Source organism: Pungitius pungitius, chromosome 4, assembly GCF_949316345.1.
Source record: "Pungitius pungitius chromosome 4, fPunPun2.1, whole genome shotgun sequence".
Classification (NCBI taxonomy): domain Eukaryota; kingdom Metazoa; phylum Chordata; class Actinopteri; order Perciformes; family Gasterosteidae; genus Pungitius; species Pungitius pungitius.
This window is the reverse complement of record NC_084903.1, coordinates 13,676,864-13,693,496: the sequence shown is the minus strand read 5'-3', so window position 1 is coordinate 13,693,496 and position 16,633 is coordinate 13,676,864. Positions and strand designations below refer to the sequence as shown.

At 43.1% G+C, this 16,633-nt stretch overlaps 1 protein-coding gene across 2 annotated transcripts in view; it reads right to left on the bottom strand.

Annotated features, from left to right (window-relative positions):
- Positions 1-16,633, bottom strand: part of myo1ea (myosin IEa) — a 35,191-nt gene that overhangs the window by 1,492 nt on the left and 17,066 nt on the right. Inside the window, exons 9-28 of one of the 2 annotated variants that reach the window (XM_037448593.2) lie at positions 16,451-16,583; positions 14,129-14,325; positions 13,949-14,029; positions 13,485-13,571; positions 13,308-13,391; positions 12,200-12,367; positions 10,997-11,082; positions 8,363-8,444; positions 8,022-8,128; positions 6,862-6,960; positions 6,381-6,525; positions 4,514-4,628; positions 4,258-4,427; positions 4,024-4,169; positions 2,639-2,785; positions 2,313-2,470; positions 2,109-2,198; positions 1,810-2,014; positions 1,189-1,224; positions 78-247 (exon numbers count right to left, since the gene is read on the bottom strand). In XM_037448593.2, coding sequence (XP_037304490.1) covers positions 78-247; positions 1,189-1,224; positions 1,810-2,014; positions 2,109-2,198; positions 2,313-2,470; positions 2,639-2,785; positions 4,024-4,169; positions 4,258-4,427; positions 4,514-4,628; positions 6,381-6,525; positions 6,862-6,960; positions 8,022-8,128; positions 8,363-8,444; positions 10,997-11,082; positions 12,200-12,367; positions 13,308-13,391; positions 13,485-13,571; positions 13,949-14,029; positions 14,129-14,325; positions 16,451-16,583 — 2,506 coding nt within the window. The remainder of the gene's footprint in view (positions 1-77; positions 248-1,188; positions 1,225-1,809; positions 2,015-2,108; positions 2,199-2,312; positions 2,471-2,638; positions 2,786-4,023; positions 4,170-4,257; positions 4,428-4,513; positions 4,629-6,380; positions 6,526-6,861; positions 6,961-8,021; positions 8,129-8,362; positions 8,445-10,996; positions 11,083-12,199; positions 12,368-13,307; positions 13,392-13,484; positions 13,572-13,948; positions 14,030-14,128; positions 14,326-16,450; positions 16,584-16,633) is intronic. The other variant, XM_037448594.2, reaches the window with a different exon arrangement.

The following is a 16,633-nucleotide window of genomic DNA, read 5'->3' as shown; positions in this document are numbered from 1 at the left end:
GATGATGTCGGACACGAGCATTCGAGAGCGGGTACGACATGGTGCGAATCGTTGCATCAAACAGCAAGCCGCCTCACCCTCTTTGATGATGTCGATGAGTTCGTCAGCGTTGAAGCTGAGCTCGTCTGTGTCCTGAGCGTCGTAGGCGTATAAAGCTTTGCACTGGGGCACATGGGGTTTGGGTTTGGGTGCAGGTTTGGGTCGCCCTCCTCCCGGTGCAGGCCTGCTGGCTGATGGTCTGTGGGCTCTGAGGCGTTGTAAGAAAGAAAGATGGAGAGCACAGGAAGGTCAACAGCTGCAGGACGGTGCTGCAGTGAGAAAAGTTCAGTTCACTGAGCTGCAGTTGGCCGTGAAGTCAGAAGAAGCTGTTTGTAGGCATGGGGGTTCTCGTGTGCACAATCACCATCCTTTTATGTATAAACAGCTGTCAGAACCACATTGTGACCACAAAAAAAAACAAGGTGTGTTTTTATTGTTGTTTTTTCAGTAAATTCATAAAGCTCAAGCTGCTGCTGTTCACAAATCAGCCACAAGATGGTGACTGAGTGCACACATTTTCCGTCACAAATGCACTGAGACTGAAAAAGTTTCAGAGCAGAGAGTGTTGATCCAGGGTCAGTGGTACCTGCTTATTATTATACTGGCTTTTTACATTTATTTGTAAAAAATATATATATACTGTAAATACTGTAAAAAAAATGTAACACTATGCCAAATTGAAAATGTAAGAATGAGAGGGAAAAACTTAACTCAACTGTTCAACTAACTGAGAATCAAATAAATCAGAAGAAATTGTCTCCCAGTGAGATCTCTGATCATGAAAGAAACTTTGAGCCATCTTTGGCGTTCATTTCTTTTGCAAAAATGAGGCACCAGTTAACGGCTCAGCATGGATTCTTTTGTTACAAAAATGATTTCAAGGATCACTCATTTATAAATGAAAGATACTTGAAAATATTCTTGATGAATTCCTATTTGATATCAAATTCAGCAGCAGCACAGAATGAAATATTTGTTGCGGACTACAATCGGCTCCTTTGAAGATTTTTAACTTTTGTAAACTTTTCTAACTTTCTGTAGTCCAAAAAAACTAAATATACATGAGAACAAGCATCAACAAATCCTGCTGCTGAACGTTTTTCATAGTCTTTAACCACCACCCAAAACACTGCAAACACTCCAACTCACATTCCTCCATTTGAAGTTGGCCGTCTGTCTCCATTGCTACAAAAGAACAAATCATCCAAATTATGCCAAATAACAGAACAACAAGTGAGTGAACTAGAATAATATGTGTGTGCATGTGCTGAATGCGTCCATATCACATTTCGCAGTTATATGCACATTTAACAAATAAATATAAAATGATCTTCTGTAATAATATCTTTATTGTGACTTAAATGCTACATGGTGGAGTCATATTAGGCTGAAAGATAATTAGAAGCATACGGCTATCAATGTGATCTCACAATGGTGTTCCCTGTAATGCAAACAGAAAAGGGGGGGGTCTGGCTTTTTGGGGAAAAGAACAATCAACAATTTTCAGGCCATTCAAATCTCAACATCAATACACAGCATTGTTTCAGCGTCATTCACTCAAATCCCACACTTGTAGGTCTCTTTAGTAGTGAGACATGTTCCATTTCTGGCAGTGAGACACTCACACGTGACACAGCTGAGAGTTGCAACTATCTGAGAGGAAACTGACAGGGATTTGGTAGGGTTTAAATTGATCCACCTTTCTGCCATGTCATCTACGGGTCATGTTTTGCGTGTTTTACCGCGCTGTGGTTTGTGCGAGCGTCTCACCCTGCAGCTCCTTGATCGGGCACCCTCAGACAGTCCAGGTTGGGCTGCGGCCGGCTGCCGCCCCGCTCCTTCAGCTGGTTGGCGTTGCTGGGCAGGAAGGGGCGTGTGGCGTTGGCGGTCGGGGCGTTCCTCTGGTTGTGATGCTGCGAGTTCCTCTGGTTGGCGACGTGGTTGGCGGTTTTGTGCCCACCGTTCTGGTGAGCAACTGCCGCCCGAGGGAACAAGAAGAGCATTGTTTGAGACGGTCCACGCGGGTGTGAGAGAAGGCTGATCAAAATCCTGTGAGAGGGCCGGCGTACCTGGAGGTCCCGGCGCCGCCCTGGAGGGGGTGTTCTGGGGAGTTCTGGTCGCGCTGGAGCGAACCTGAGAGAAGTTCTTCCTTGTGGGGCCTGAGGATAAAAGGAATACAGACGAGAGGTGATCCTACCACTCAATGTGAGCAAATGACATGTGACTGAGAGGACGAGGAGGAGGAGGTTTGCTGTACTCTGGTAGACACTCACGTGTGTTCTTTGGAAGCCCAGGGCCCACGCTGATCTGCAGAGATTTGCTCGAAGGCTTCAGTACTGGCAGGTCCCCCTGACCCCCGACAAACAGGACCTGCCGAGAGCCCCCCCCACTCAAGAAGCCCCAGTTCTCCTTCTTCAACTTCATCTCCAGTCTGAGGGACAAAAAAGCCCAAATAACGCTCACTGTGTCCCTTCCTGTGTATTATTTCTTTTTGAATTTCCCCCTGATTCAAAGTCCAGGTTTTGTACAAGTTAAACTCACGATATGTCTTTAAAAACAAACTAATTGAAGTTATTGATGTGGCGTGTGGTATACTTACGTGTTACTAAACTTGAGAGGTAGCTTCCTCTGGGTCTTTTCCTCAAACCTGCGGGCCAGTAAGCTGATGAACTCGGTCTTAAAGACACAGTCCAGCAGGCTGTCGTACTCCTGCTCGTGCATGATCAAGAAATCGTCCTGCATCGTACTGCAAAAACATGAACATGACACTCATTGAGATGCATATTGAGCAGATCCCACTGGAGAAAAGAATGCATTCACAAGATAATGATTTAGAGAAAGAAAATCCACAGCACTGTCTAACTGTTCCTTTTGATGGAAGTTAAGATGGCGAGTGAGAATCATCTTTCACATTTGCATATAAACAGAGGGGGGGGGGGCTCACAAAGTGGCTCACATTTGAAGAGGGTGGACAGCTCGTGTCTATAACCCACACAAGGATACTTTGTTGAGTTTGAGGCTTTCTCTGATGAGCTTTTTACAACTCCTGCTGTTGCTCACTGCACCACCTGGTCCACATTACACCAGTGACTCCAAAGCGAGATCAACAGCGTTCCCATCAACATCAAAGACAACAAAGAGACCTCAGTTCCTTGTGTTTTTTGTAGTTAACTCTGCGACATTCTTTAGTGAGAATGCTTTTGCTGCATATTATTTATAGAGATTTATGAGATGTTGACCATGAGTCAGGCCTGCACACAAAGGGACATAAACACAGACATATATACAAGAGACAGATTGAACATGCACATGTTTTCAATGTCCCTTGAGTGACACCTACAGGAACATGGGAACTTGGAAAGAGATTGGAGATCCAGACTGTGTCTTTTAAAGTATTTTACTTTTGATCTTTTTTTTTCTGAGGGAACCTTGTCTGACAGACATGAAAAAGAAACAGGATGTTCTCAGTGACATTGCTCATCAGCTAAATATCATTATGTTATTAGAGCAGCATTCTTGGTTTGCTTTCATATTATGTAATGTTTTATCCCAGTGGTACGCCCTTTCAATGTTTTAAACATGTGTTTATCTTTTGCAGTCGATAAATGTGATGCTTCTGTAATAAGCTGTGTGAGCTTGACACTTGATGCCGGTCCATGAAGGTGACATTAAAATGAAGCAAATGCAAATGCAGCAGGATGCGGGGATTAACGTTGACATATGCAGATAGAGTGAGCACTACGTTTGTTCATACGGATGGGTTTTATTTGGAACATGTGGGGGGGTCATAAATGCACAACAGTACAGGGAACAATGTGAACTAAAATGGGACTCAAATTAAAACCACCTAAAAGGGATGAAATACTGTCTAAAAAAAGGTAGCTCTGTTATTTTACAGGGGGTTGTTTTGTCAATATCTAATGCAGATGATGTACAATTTGTAGTAATACAACCCAGTTTGTCTCAAATTGGAAGGAAATGTACCTGAGAGATACTGCCAAGATCTTCTCCACGTCAATCCGCCTCTTCAGCACCTCGGTCACCTGCCCTTTCTCTGGTCCCTGTTTCACCTTTTCTCTTCCGATCAGGTACACAGACTTTGGGGTCAGGATCAAGTCCCTCTTGATTCCCTAAAAACAGCAGGAAGATGTCCATGAATATTTCTTTTCTCCCCGTTGTTAAGACACAGGTGCAAGCTTCACACTGAAGGAGACCAACCTTAAAGCGGCGGTCATATTTTGTGACTTTGTCGGCAAAATCGATCTTTTCTCTCTTGGCCAGGTACTGCCGAAGCTCCGGCCTGTCATCCATGCCCAGGTAGTCACCTACGAAGTTCCTGTTGATGCTGTGCCGCCGCCTCTCCTTCCGGTTCAACAGCAGGTCAGAGGCTGGAACCAAGAGAGAGATCGAGTGACAGCTGGAGACGGAGGGACTTGCACAGAGGACTAACGCTGCGAGATGTTGCGCCACTCACCTTCTTCCCTCATCTGGACATACTTCTTGCGGGCCAGGTACTTCCTCCAGGCTCTTTGGATGGTCCTGGCGTAGCTGTCGAACTTGCGCTCCCTCGTCTCTTCCAGCAGAAAGAGCTGTGAACAGAAACAAAGAGAGAAACGACATACAGTGAGAGAATCGCACGCCTGCTCAAAGCCAAAGCAAAGCCACATGTAATCGCAGTGGGTGGAAGCAATCAGTGCGCACACATACTGGACATTCCTCCGTAGAGTCGCACAAAGCCAAATCTAAACATCACGATTTTTTTGAGCTTTTCGTAGTATAAGATGAGGGTTTAACTACTTAACAGGCAGTGTTGTCATCTACTACTGACCGAGGAAGGGGTTTACTGTAAGCCTATTTGAACCGGAGCAATGATTACGAGTGGTGTTTTAAGACAGAAAACAATCTCGACCCATCCTTTATTGAAGGATAACTTATTGATTCGGTTCACTGGACAACTGCCAAATTTTTGATTTGTTTCCGATCTTCAGCCCTTTGTTTTGTACTGTTCGCTTCGATCAATGCATCGCTTACCAGAACCCACACGAAGGAAATGATGTGTTCTTTGGCTTTTAGGGGATTCCGAAACTTCCTACTCAAGGAGCTGGCTCTGCACCAGCAGACCACTGGTCTATGTCATTTCCTGATGGGCCACCAGACACGCAATCACACTCTCTGCCCTCCCAGACTAAACATCCTGCCCCCTGCTGCAACAGGCCTGGCATCGACAGGCCGCCGGGTGGCAGGACAGGAACGATGTCATTAGTTGAGACAGTGACACCACCCTGTCGTTGAGGCTTGGATGCTTTGCACCAGATGAGTGATTAAACCTCCCAAGTAAAACAATGAGCAAACAGGTGATAATGCATTTAGCTCAAGAAGATTAGTCAGAGTAATAATACTATAATAATAAAGGGATTAATCAGTCAGTCTGCAATCATTTACTTTAAGACCCTATTTAAAAGCACAATGCACATATTCAGATCCAGAATAAATATGACTGACATTGAGCCCCATAATGCTCATCTATCACCCCTTTGAAAGAGTAACTCTTCTGTCTGTCGTAGCGTCAAACAAACTTGACATATTACAACCAGCGGAAAGAAAATGCTTCAGTCATCTCACTAATTAGTTGGTGTCAGTGTCTTATCAGACAGAGAGGCTTGTTTTGAGAAGCTTGGCAGCTCATTTCAGCGGTCTGCCCCGTGTGATATTTGCGTTTCACAAGCACACCTCAATGACTCGGACTCTCAGTCTGGCAGGTTGGGGGATGGGAGAGTCTTGGCATGCGCTGCTGCAATGAATGAGTAAAGGCATTCAGGATCAGCTGTAAGTCTCTGTATTAACATACATCACTGTGTATGTGCATGCTCCTTCGTGCACCAGTGCGTACAAATGCGAATAAGTGAGAGCAGCACAGGCATTACACAAGTGCTGCTTTCATAGGAATCCTGAAAAAAATGGTGGAAAAAGACAAGCCTTTACAATGTCCCCCCAAACTCTGCAACCACAGTCTGTACTACTGTTTGAGTTCCACAGCAGTGTTGACTCAGTGCTGACGTGGTATAAGGGTCGGGTTCAATCTCCTCCCCTGCATCAGGGATTCAAGCATGGTTTTGGACACTACTGCCCTTTTATGGTGTTTATTGTAAAAACGGTGGGTTCGGTTTTCCCCCCCCGCAAATAAAAGAGCTTTTTGCATCTCAGCACACTCTAATGTGATTTGAGTCTCAACATAAATAACGTGTTGTACATTTTTCCGGATTGCTTTTTTTAAAAACGCGGGGCTGTGAAGCGCAAACACAGAGCCAAGAAAAGGGTCTGCCGGCGGTTGTCAAACATACCGACTCGGGGGCTTTGACGAAGATCTTGGTACGTCCGAGCTGGAACTGATCCTGGTCCATGTTGACGGACCGCAAGAGGTGAATGACGCCTTTTTTCTCGTCTCCTTGCCACGTCGGCCAGGACTCTTTGGTCAGGATGGCGTACCTGAGGACCAGGAAGTGGATTTGAGATAAATGCAATTTATGGCTTTGGATAGAAGGTTGTTTACACAATTTGACAAACTTTAATGTTGATGTTTTTCCAATCCCCAAGAAATCCAGTCTAATAAGACGCTCTCTCTTTGACAAATTAGAAGTCTGTGTAGCTCACTGCTTGGAGGTTAACAGGAGGCCAGAAATCAGTTTTTCAAATTAGAACACCATTCTACAGTAGGCAGTTGCTAAGGAGACTTTGATGTAGTGTACAGGTCCATATCTGCGTATCACAATCCCTCCTTTCTACAAAATGAAAGTGCGGATAAATCCATCCGAGGATAGTTACCTGTTGAGGAACTTCCTGAAGACCCTGCGGTAGGCGTAGCCAGCACGCCTCACCCTGATGTTTTCCTTCAGACCCAGGTACTCCACTTGGTGCTTTACGCTTAAGACAGAAAAAGACTCAACATTAAGGTAAAAAAAACTTTGTGTTCTCATCAAAATGCCTGCTGAAAAATTTCATGTTATGATATATTAAATATATATTCCCATACATGCTGATCAGTAAGCCATCAGAATGTGATTTTGTATTGATCTTTGATTGTTTTTCTTTCCCCATCAAATAACAGCATAAGACGTAAAATGTCGAGACACAAACAATCAGTGCTTTGAGATATTAGGTTTTATCTTTAACTCAAATTTATTTCCCCGGTTCTTCTGTGCGTGAGGTTCCTGCTCCACCACCGGATGCTATTTTCCCAATTTATTGTGTGGCTGCAACGTTTTCCTCAAACATCAAAGATCGTAAGAGCTACTTAGTACACTCAGACTTCCTGTGAGAACAGCACTTCCGGTGCTAATTAATGAGCAACTGTGCACCCAACTTTCAACAGGAAGGTCATAGGCTTTGAACAATACTGTATCTGAACATGTAGTGCCCAAAGCCTGTGAGCAAGGAGGAAAGAGCAGGGGAACTGAAACAATGGGATAAAGAGGGGGGCAATGTCTAAAAAAGGTCTCATATGACTTCTTCAGTCTTCAGACTGAGAGAAAACATCCAAAAAAGACCAAAGAAATAACGGTCAGTTTGATTGGAGGTCAAAAAAGTTTTTACCGATGGTGAGATCATATTTTCTATTATTTCCCTGTTTCTATAGATTCCAAACCTATATTTATATATATTATATACACGGTCATTGATTTGTTGTGTTAATTGCTACTGGGACATTAAAGGATTTTGCACACAAAGAAATCAAGTTCAAGTTCAGCACAACATGGCGGATGTTGGGTAATCCTCGTCTCGACTTATCTGTTGCGGCTCACAGCATAGAGGTGAGAAATCATGTGCTCCCCTTGTGAAATGTAGCCCTCACACCGACTACTGTGACTGAGCCACCTGGCACACCTGGTCTTTTATTAGCATCACTTTGATACATCCAGCCTGTGGATGGTTTGTGGTGTGACGGACTGAGGACATCAGGGCCACTGAGCGGGTGGGTCACTCACCGGCTCTCCTCCCAGTCTCTGGGCTTCTTGGTCTCGTTGGGTTTGATGCAGCGGATGTAGTGCGGAGTACATTTCATCAGCTTGCCCACCAAATCGTTGGCTTGTATCTAAAAGGTGACGGAAGAGCAAAGATCAAGAAAGGTAAGGACGATGATACGGACGGACGGATTGGTAAAAACACCACATGCTGTATCGGAATAGCAGACTGCCAGCTGAAGGACGCACCATCGAAAGGCAAACACACATAATCTATTCGGGGGCCTTCACCAGAGCAACCCTGAGAGTAAAGAGGGCACACACTGTACACAAACACACACACACACACTTAGCCAAGGAATCACCTTTATTTTACTGCCTGCAGTTGTGGGTCGACCCTTCTTTTCAGCGTTGAGGTTTTCTGGAAACCGCCCTCTGATGAAGCCGCTGTTAGAGAACACAGTGGAGGAGACGGGGTTAGGAGGGACAAAGGGAGGCAGGTGTATTCCTCGTATCCTTGTGTCCTCCTGGCAACCAAAAGCTAAACATGTGGTTAATGATTAAAGGCCCAAAGACCTTCGACGGAGGTCACTGATTGAAATTACTGAATCACTTGGGAAGGAGTTGTGTCTGGGTGGGAAAATGAGGCGTGTGTGTGTGTGTGTGTGTGCGTGCGTGTGTGTGTGCGTGTGTGTGCGTGTGTGTGGTCACACTAGGCTGTATTTAAAAACCTCACACCAAGGGTGCACTGCTCAAAAGAGGAACGTATGATTTAATTTGATGGTTGGTAAAATAAAAAGAATGTATCACTTTTTATTGAAATCTGGGCTTTAGAGAAGACACATTTTGACTTTCTAATGCATGCAAGTTATGGAGAATAAAAGCGTCTTTTAAGTCTCTCTGATCAGAAAACGTATCCTGGTGCCTGTTTATTCTGCTGGTTTATTTCTAATCTTGCCTAATGTATTTCATCATTCACTTATTTATTTATTTATTTTATTTTCCTTGGTGAGGCACTTAATACTTTGTTTTGATAAGTGCTCTGTAATTACATGTCACTGTTATTATTATTCCTACGCTCCCTCAGCAAGGTCACCGGTTCTCAGCACACTGTAATAATATTTTGGTCTAATCCTCAACGTACAGTTTGTAATGTTTTATTGCATCATGACTGCACAATGATGTGTAGTTTATATTTGTGACGTTTTATTAGGGGCCGTTCAAGACATTATTCATTCTGGTACTCTCACATACATATATTGTCTCTCTTATATACATACATTCTCCTTTTACATACATATATTTTCACGCTTATATACATACATTCTCCTTTCACATACATATATTCTCACTCTCACAAACAAATGTATGTATGTGTAAAGAAAATATGTCTGTAAGAGAAGAATGTATGTGTGTATGAGGAGAATGTTGTTCACAGCACGGCAGAAAGTGAAACGAGACAACTTTTCAGACCAGGGGGCAACTCACAAGTCAAGTACATGCAGAGCAGCTCAAGCTACACAAGACCAGACCGGTGTTACGTGCCTACTGGTTTTTGAACCACTGGTTTGGCTACGCGTGCGTGTTTGTTTTGCCCCGACAGCGGCAGACGTTGTCTGCTACGCCACCAAAAACCAGTTGTCTTGGCTCACCCTGAACCAAAAGATGTTCTTGCCACTGACGATGTGCAATTTTATGCAAGTATTGAAAGAGTTTCACTTTCTGCCGTGCTGTGAACAACGTTAGGTGCAGATGAGCATGCCCTTTGTTGCTCAATAGAAGAAATTGTGTCAGAGGATGTTAAAATAGTTCTCAAAACTCCAATGGCTTGCTGCAAATCGGTCTCATCTCCGTGCTCCATGCTACGCGACCTGAACATGACCCGCCTTGAGTCTCAGCCAATCACAGGGTAGGTTGACAGCCAATCACAGCGCAAGAAATGTTCTGCCTTCCGTTTCCACTATACTTTTGCTCATACACACATACATTCTCCTCATACACACATACATTCTTCTCTTACAGACATATTTTCTTTACACATACATACATTTGTTTGTGAGAGTGAGAATGTATGTATGTGAAAGGAGAATGTATGTATATAAGAGTGAGGCCCCTCATACGAACCCTCAACTCATTTGTACTTCTGATGAACACTTTCAGCTACGTATTTAAAAGCAACACGTTCATGAAGTTGACCTACATTGTTTGATGAATGAACTGCGTACCTCGCTCTTCCTGAACTGTTGTTCTGCTTTGAAAAGATGAAGCGAATGCGATGATTGGTCTGCAGTTGAGCAAATTTTGTCAGTGCTTTTTAAAATTATTACTCTCACATTGATTTTTGTTTGTTCTTAAACTTCTGGTTCAAAGACTCAGAAGAAAGGATCAGTCTGCTAATACTGTCCAGCTGACAATACTGCTCACTCCTTTCTTCTGTATTCAGACGTGCTGCTCTGAGGGATGAAGCCTGCTTCCTCCCTTCTTAGGCTTCCTTTATGTGTGACTGTGCCGTAGCCTTTTATAATGTGTGTACGCATGATTGTGTGCTTTTATGTCACTGCATGTATATATTTTCCAGCATGTGTCTGAATGAGATTTTGAAGTAACCTCCTTTCATTCCTCACGTAACGTGCACACAAAGGGGGCCAGTGGTGGCTGAGGCCTGCAGGGGATACACAGACAATGCAGGCCGTTTGCACAGATGGCCACTTTTACACAAAGACGTCCCAAGGAACCAAAACACAGGGGAGACCAAGACTCCACAATGCAGCCCAACAGAGAGACTGCATTTGTATGTCCCGATTGTGAGTCCCCAAGAGTAACATATCTGGAGCAGCAGCCGGAAGGGATTCAGGGCAGAGGGCGCACAACATAACAACCCCCCCCCCCACACCATGCACACTTCTGCTGTCCCACCAGCTTCCAGGTGCTTTATGCATTACAATAGAAGACTGTGTGAACCATAGAAATCCTCACCACGTGTCGGTGCAATTACTTACATTTCACTGCTCTGCATCAGCTCAATGAGGTCAGTAAAAAGGACGTCTCGATTCCTCTCGCAGAAACCCTCTGCGTCGTAGGACACCTGGAGGAGAGACACACAGGGGGGTTTCTAAAGATTCAGAATGATCAAAAAGGACGAGGTTAAACTGTTTGAAACCTCCAACAAAACGACAGACGATCCCTGTGAGAAAATAAAAACCTGTGACTGATATTCTGGCTTAAATCAATGGCTTGAATTTTCTGGGAAAAGAAAAAGAAGGGTAGCAGACCCAAGTTTTACGCCTCCCTAGGATTAGCTTCCTTATAAAACTAGCGTGTAAATTAAACTGTGTTATTTCTGCTACACTGTAGCCTGAGACGGGGGGGAATGTTTTAAGGCCGGTCATGCGAGCCCCTCGAGTCTTTATGGCACAGCTCATTAAGCCTGCGGCATGTGTGCCAGGCCGTAGCCATCACACATCTGGAGAATGACATGGGAAAACCAAAAAAATAAAAAATAAAAGCTGAATGGCATCAGGTTGATAACATTTTCAAAGCTGTTAGACACCTTTACTTAAGAGAAGGGACTGTGAGTATAAATTGGAAGAGCGAGGTGGTGTTAGTTTGGACGGGAAAAGGGCGAAGATGACAACACCGACTTCAGAATTAAAGTTCCAGCTGCAAAACTGGTATTTATGACAGATCATATGACCCCATAAAATGGGACACTTAATAATAAGTTTCTATTTCCAGAAGTTGCTGTCTGCTCCCTACTGAGGACTTTATGCATTAAACATTACAGTTTATAACAAATCAAAGGCAGGTGTTGAGGTTACTGCAGTCGTATCTTTAAGTTTTGAGAATTAAGGTTTTTCTTTAAAAATAAACGTTTAAGATAAGATCAGATATTCTTAATGAATGCAGCTACATCACAAATTAAATTGAGCGTTAGAATCCACACGCACACAGAGAACATACATAGATCCCACAAACCCTAGTGCTTACACACACGTAGACAATAGTATGGAATCAACACAATAATCAAGTCACAATATCGCAAGAGTTCACAAATGTTAAAGTAAGAAACTTGAAATATAAGACATAAAGATGCATTTAACGGGGCGGTTGTTCGTCAAAAAAACCCAAGATGATGCGAGTTTAAGCTGAGAAACAGCCGAAAATCCCCCCCAAAGATTTAGGACAAGCGTCCGCAGACTGACCTTGCCGGCGTAGTGGTGGATGATGAAGCCCTGGTTCCAGCTGTTGAAGTGTTCGTGTGTGTTGATCTGGACTCGGAGCTTCTGCAGCATAGTCTGGTCTGCTCCCTCGCCCACTGCATGCATGGTGGCGCACACGTCATCCAGGATGCACATGATGCCAGGAGGACTCTGGGATCCCACAGAAAACATTGCACATGAGTCTCATTCCCGGTTCTCCGGACTTCATATTTTTGAAATCGAGTTTCCTTTTGTCTGTTTTTCAGTTGTATCTGTTTTGTGGTCTTTTAGATATTAAATACAGTATGTTTGAGGTTCAGAATGATCAAGACATTTGGTGGCTTTGAATTTAGGCTCTTGGAAACTGAGAATCAATATGATAATTATTTCAATAATGTTGAAGCCATATTATGTGAAGTTGCTGATTTTTAGTAATTACTATAAACTGTGTAAACTGTGCATTTAAAGGTGGAGCAGCCTCAACAGGCTGCTGACCTATTTGGCTCCATAATTTCCTGAGCAGAACTTCAGTTTGCACAGCTGCAGCATGTCTTTAAGTCAGAGAATATAAGCCTCTGTTAAAAGGACACATGTTAAGTTGTCACTGCACAAACTGAAGTGGGTCTGTTGTAAAGAGCTGAAGTGTCAGGGACTGATACAGATCCCCCACTCCTCCCATTTCATGGGTTAGACCTCTCAGTGGGGCAGACAAATAAAATTGAGAGGTGTGTCGGTGCGTTGTAGGAAATTAAGCTACAAGTCACAGAGCAGAAGCTTTCAACTCAGTCTGGGAGCCAATGAAATAGATGCACATTCATAAAGGTCATGTTGAATCTTAAATAAATTGATACATTGAATAATACTATTGTGTTTTCACAAGCTGTCAATAAAACTGTGCTTGTCATTTTCACGAAGAATGTTCTATTTTATTTTATTGTTATTTTATGTTCTTTTCTATTCCGAGGGACATCTGAATCTGAGTTTGAGTATTTTTTAAATTTACATTTAATTATTTTCTTCATGATGTTTTCCACAATAAATCCTATCAGATCAAATTAAAATGATTAAAATGTGCTCCAAGCACTTTATTATTTATGTATGGTTTATTTACTTTGCTCTCGATGAGGTCACAGACGATCTTGTTGTTGAAGTAATCAATCTGAGTCCACTTGATGCCCTCTTGCACATACTCCTCCTGCAATCAGAGTCAAAGCACAAAACATCTGACGAGGCAGCGCATTTAAACCAAAGGGACTAAAAACAGGAGAATATGGTGGAGGAAGTTTACCTGCTCCGCCTTCAGAGTCAGCTCTATGAATATCTGCTGCAGCTTCTCATTCACGAAGTTGATGCAGAACTGTTCAAATCCATTTTTCTGATGAAGAGAGTTAACACAGTTAACTAAATGCACTCAGTGTGAGCTGAGTAACGGTACAGATACCCACTAAGTTGCTGTCCTTGATATTTTGAATCCATAGCTTTTGCTAACTAAAATAGTTTATCCCAAGTTACAATATTTCTCATTCAGCAAAGTAAACAAACCAGTAATCAGATTAGATAAGCTTGCTGAGGTCTGCTGTCTCCATAAGGAGATAGAGCTTAATCCACGTACTTTATAAATTAGTTTTATCCTTTGTGTTTAATCCGTTTAAATGCTCCTTGTTAATACCTGTAAATCTAATTTATGTGTTGCTGCAGGATAGAAATCAAATAGCAATGTGGTTGGCCTGTGAAAAAGTCAAAAGCACTTACTTGGAAAATTTCAAATCCGTAAATGTCCAACACTCCGATATTAAACTCCTGATGATCTTTCACCATGGCTTTGTTGATGGACTGAAATCAAAGGATTGTTTTCCCCAAATAAATCTTCATTATATGTTATGGCAGCTAATATATACTAAAGTCTAATTCTGTAAAAACATATAATCATACCTCGACCAGGAAGTCAAACACTCGTGAGTGCAGTGCCTTGGAGAGGGCGTCACGTGTGTAACACGCCTGCTCCACATTCAGCGTCACGTCGATGGACTCAATTGTGCTTCCCCACTTGCTGTCCATCTTCCGGCTCGTCAGCTTCTCCTTCAGACGATTCTGGTCAATGCCAAGCAGAAACGCAGGAAAGGCTAAAACTGTTAAAAGACAGAAGAGACACGAGAGGAGAAGAGATAAGATATTCCGTTATTAGTCCCACAGCGGGGGAGAGGGAGGGGGGGTAAATGATCAAAAATGTCATTTTTCCAAACAGAATATTAACTTGTTTTTTCCTTTCACACTGCACTAGTATGAGTATGCAGATCAATAAATAGATAAAAGTACAGAACAGTAATACACATTTGGTCAATGTGGCCATTTAAGCACGTCTAATTGAATATTATGCCGTTCCGATAACGTGGTTCTGTCATAAAATGAGAACTAGGGCGGCAGGTTAAAAGACTATGCTCTGAAAAATATTGGGCCATCTCTATGCAAATCAAAAGGGAGGATTGCATTCATTCCAAAGGCAGCTTTGTGTGACCTTTGCATAGTAGAAAGAACCACAGCATGTCCGGCCCTCCAATATCCCCCTTTCTCACAAATCAGAAAAACGTCTACTGGCAATCACAGTGCACAAGGAGGGTGTAATGCCACACAATTGCTAAAAAAAACCACCAGAGATTATTTGTCCCGACCTGGCGTTGGTATTCTCCCATGAGAACCCCTGCCTGCCTTATTACAGTGACTCACTTCCCCAAAAAGGAAATAGCTCTCAGGCCTGCAGAATCACTTCTTCTGGGAATCACTCAGATCACTGCAGTAGCCACCCTTATGGGACGTAAGACTAACCATATGCCAGCTTAAATCAGGAGGAAAGTCACTGCTTGTGTTCAGAATCAAATACAATACATAATATATATTATATAAAAAGTGTTTTTACATGTACGTATGGGAGGATTTCGGGAACAATGCTTGTACGAGCTAAAGTTCCCCTGCAGGAAATTTGTTAGTCAAAGAGGAACTGTACCATTTTGTGCAATAGTGTTAGCGCTTAGCTGAAGGTACGCACAAAATCAAAAGTATCTGTATACAATTTCATGTTAAGTGATGCAGCTGTAAAAAAAAAAAAGACATCTTTGGATTTTACTCAGTTTACAGCCTGAGGGATGCACTGTTACAGGCAAAGTATTGTGCTGTAAGGGATCAAGTGAAGTCAAAAAACTTTATACCAAACCCACTAAAATTATCCTGTTGAAAAGTTTTAGATCCTAAAATAGGAATCTTAACAAAACAGCACTTTGCTGTCAGGATCAACTTACTTTTAACTAAATAATAGCCCAACCAGTCAAAATAATGTCCAAATTAGTAGGCTCAACATTTCCTTCAACAACAGATGACGCACTGACTCCGGCTGCTGGGTACAAGTCGAGTGAACTTGGCAGGACTTTTATATGCGCGCCACTGTAAGTGAGACTGGAGAACACAGGCAAAGCAGAGGTTATGAAGAACTGCTGTTACGTCTGCACAGAGCAGACCGAGTCTTTGCACAAGGGCAACTGCACTATCGTCTGCATCATGAGGAGCAGCAAAAAGACAATTAAAAATGAGCCAGGAGAAGGCAAAGAATAAGGGGACACAGGGAGAAGTAATTTTCCAAATCATCTTTTGTCAGACAGTTGGCTGCAGCCCTGCATTAACAATTTCGAACTCTTAGGAGTGAAAGTGGTGCGGGAGAAATATTGTCCAAAGTCAACCAGAAAAGTGCAGCTCTGGACTGAGGGGAGGAAGGACACAAAGGGCAAAAATATAGTCAGGAGATATGCGTCTATAGTTGAACAATATTTTTAAAAAACGTCAAATATGCTGACATAAGCATTTAGATTGAAGCCCTGCTGAGCATTAGTCAGTCTCATGTGCAGCTTTCAGCGACGCTCCATAGACAACATTAACCATCTCTGTTTGATCGCCAAAACAAACAAAAAGGGTCAGAAGGAACTTCGAAGGACACTTTTTATTCGTAAAAAGTCAATATTCAAATGGTACTTTGACGCCAAAAGCAAGTCGGATTTTTGCGGCGCTTTTCTCGCACAGTTATTTGTAGTTATTCGCTTAAATCGAGCCAGAAAGGGGGCGTGGCTTATCTCTGCGGCTTGTCTACGTAAAGATAGTTCACTTTGTTTGCGTTCATCGCGCTTCATTCGCAGCCATTCGCGTGGCACCATAGATGTGAGCATCGGCCGTTGGCTGTGTTACTGTGAGGCACATCAAAGGCCTACTTACACTCTTCACTCTCCACCGCAGCGTAGTTGCCTGCTTCCTTGAAGGTGATATTTCCCAGGTGCAGGACTCCGGCCACAATCTGAAGCACCATGGAGCGGTCCTCTGCAGAGATGCCGATCACATCCATGGCGTGCTGGGGAAAGGCAAAGGAAAAGGTCAGGCTGCAGTGTGGGTTTTACGCAC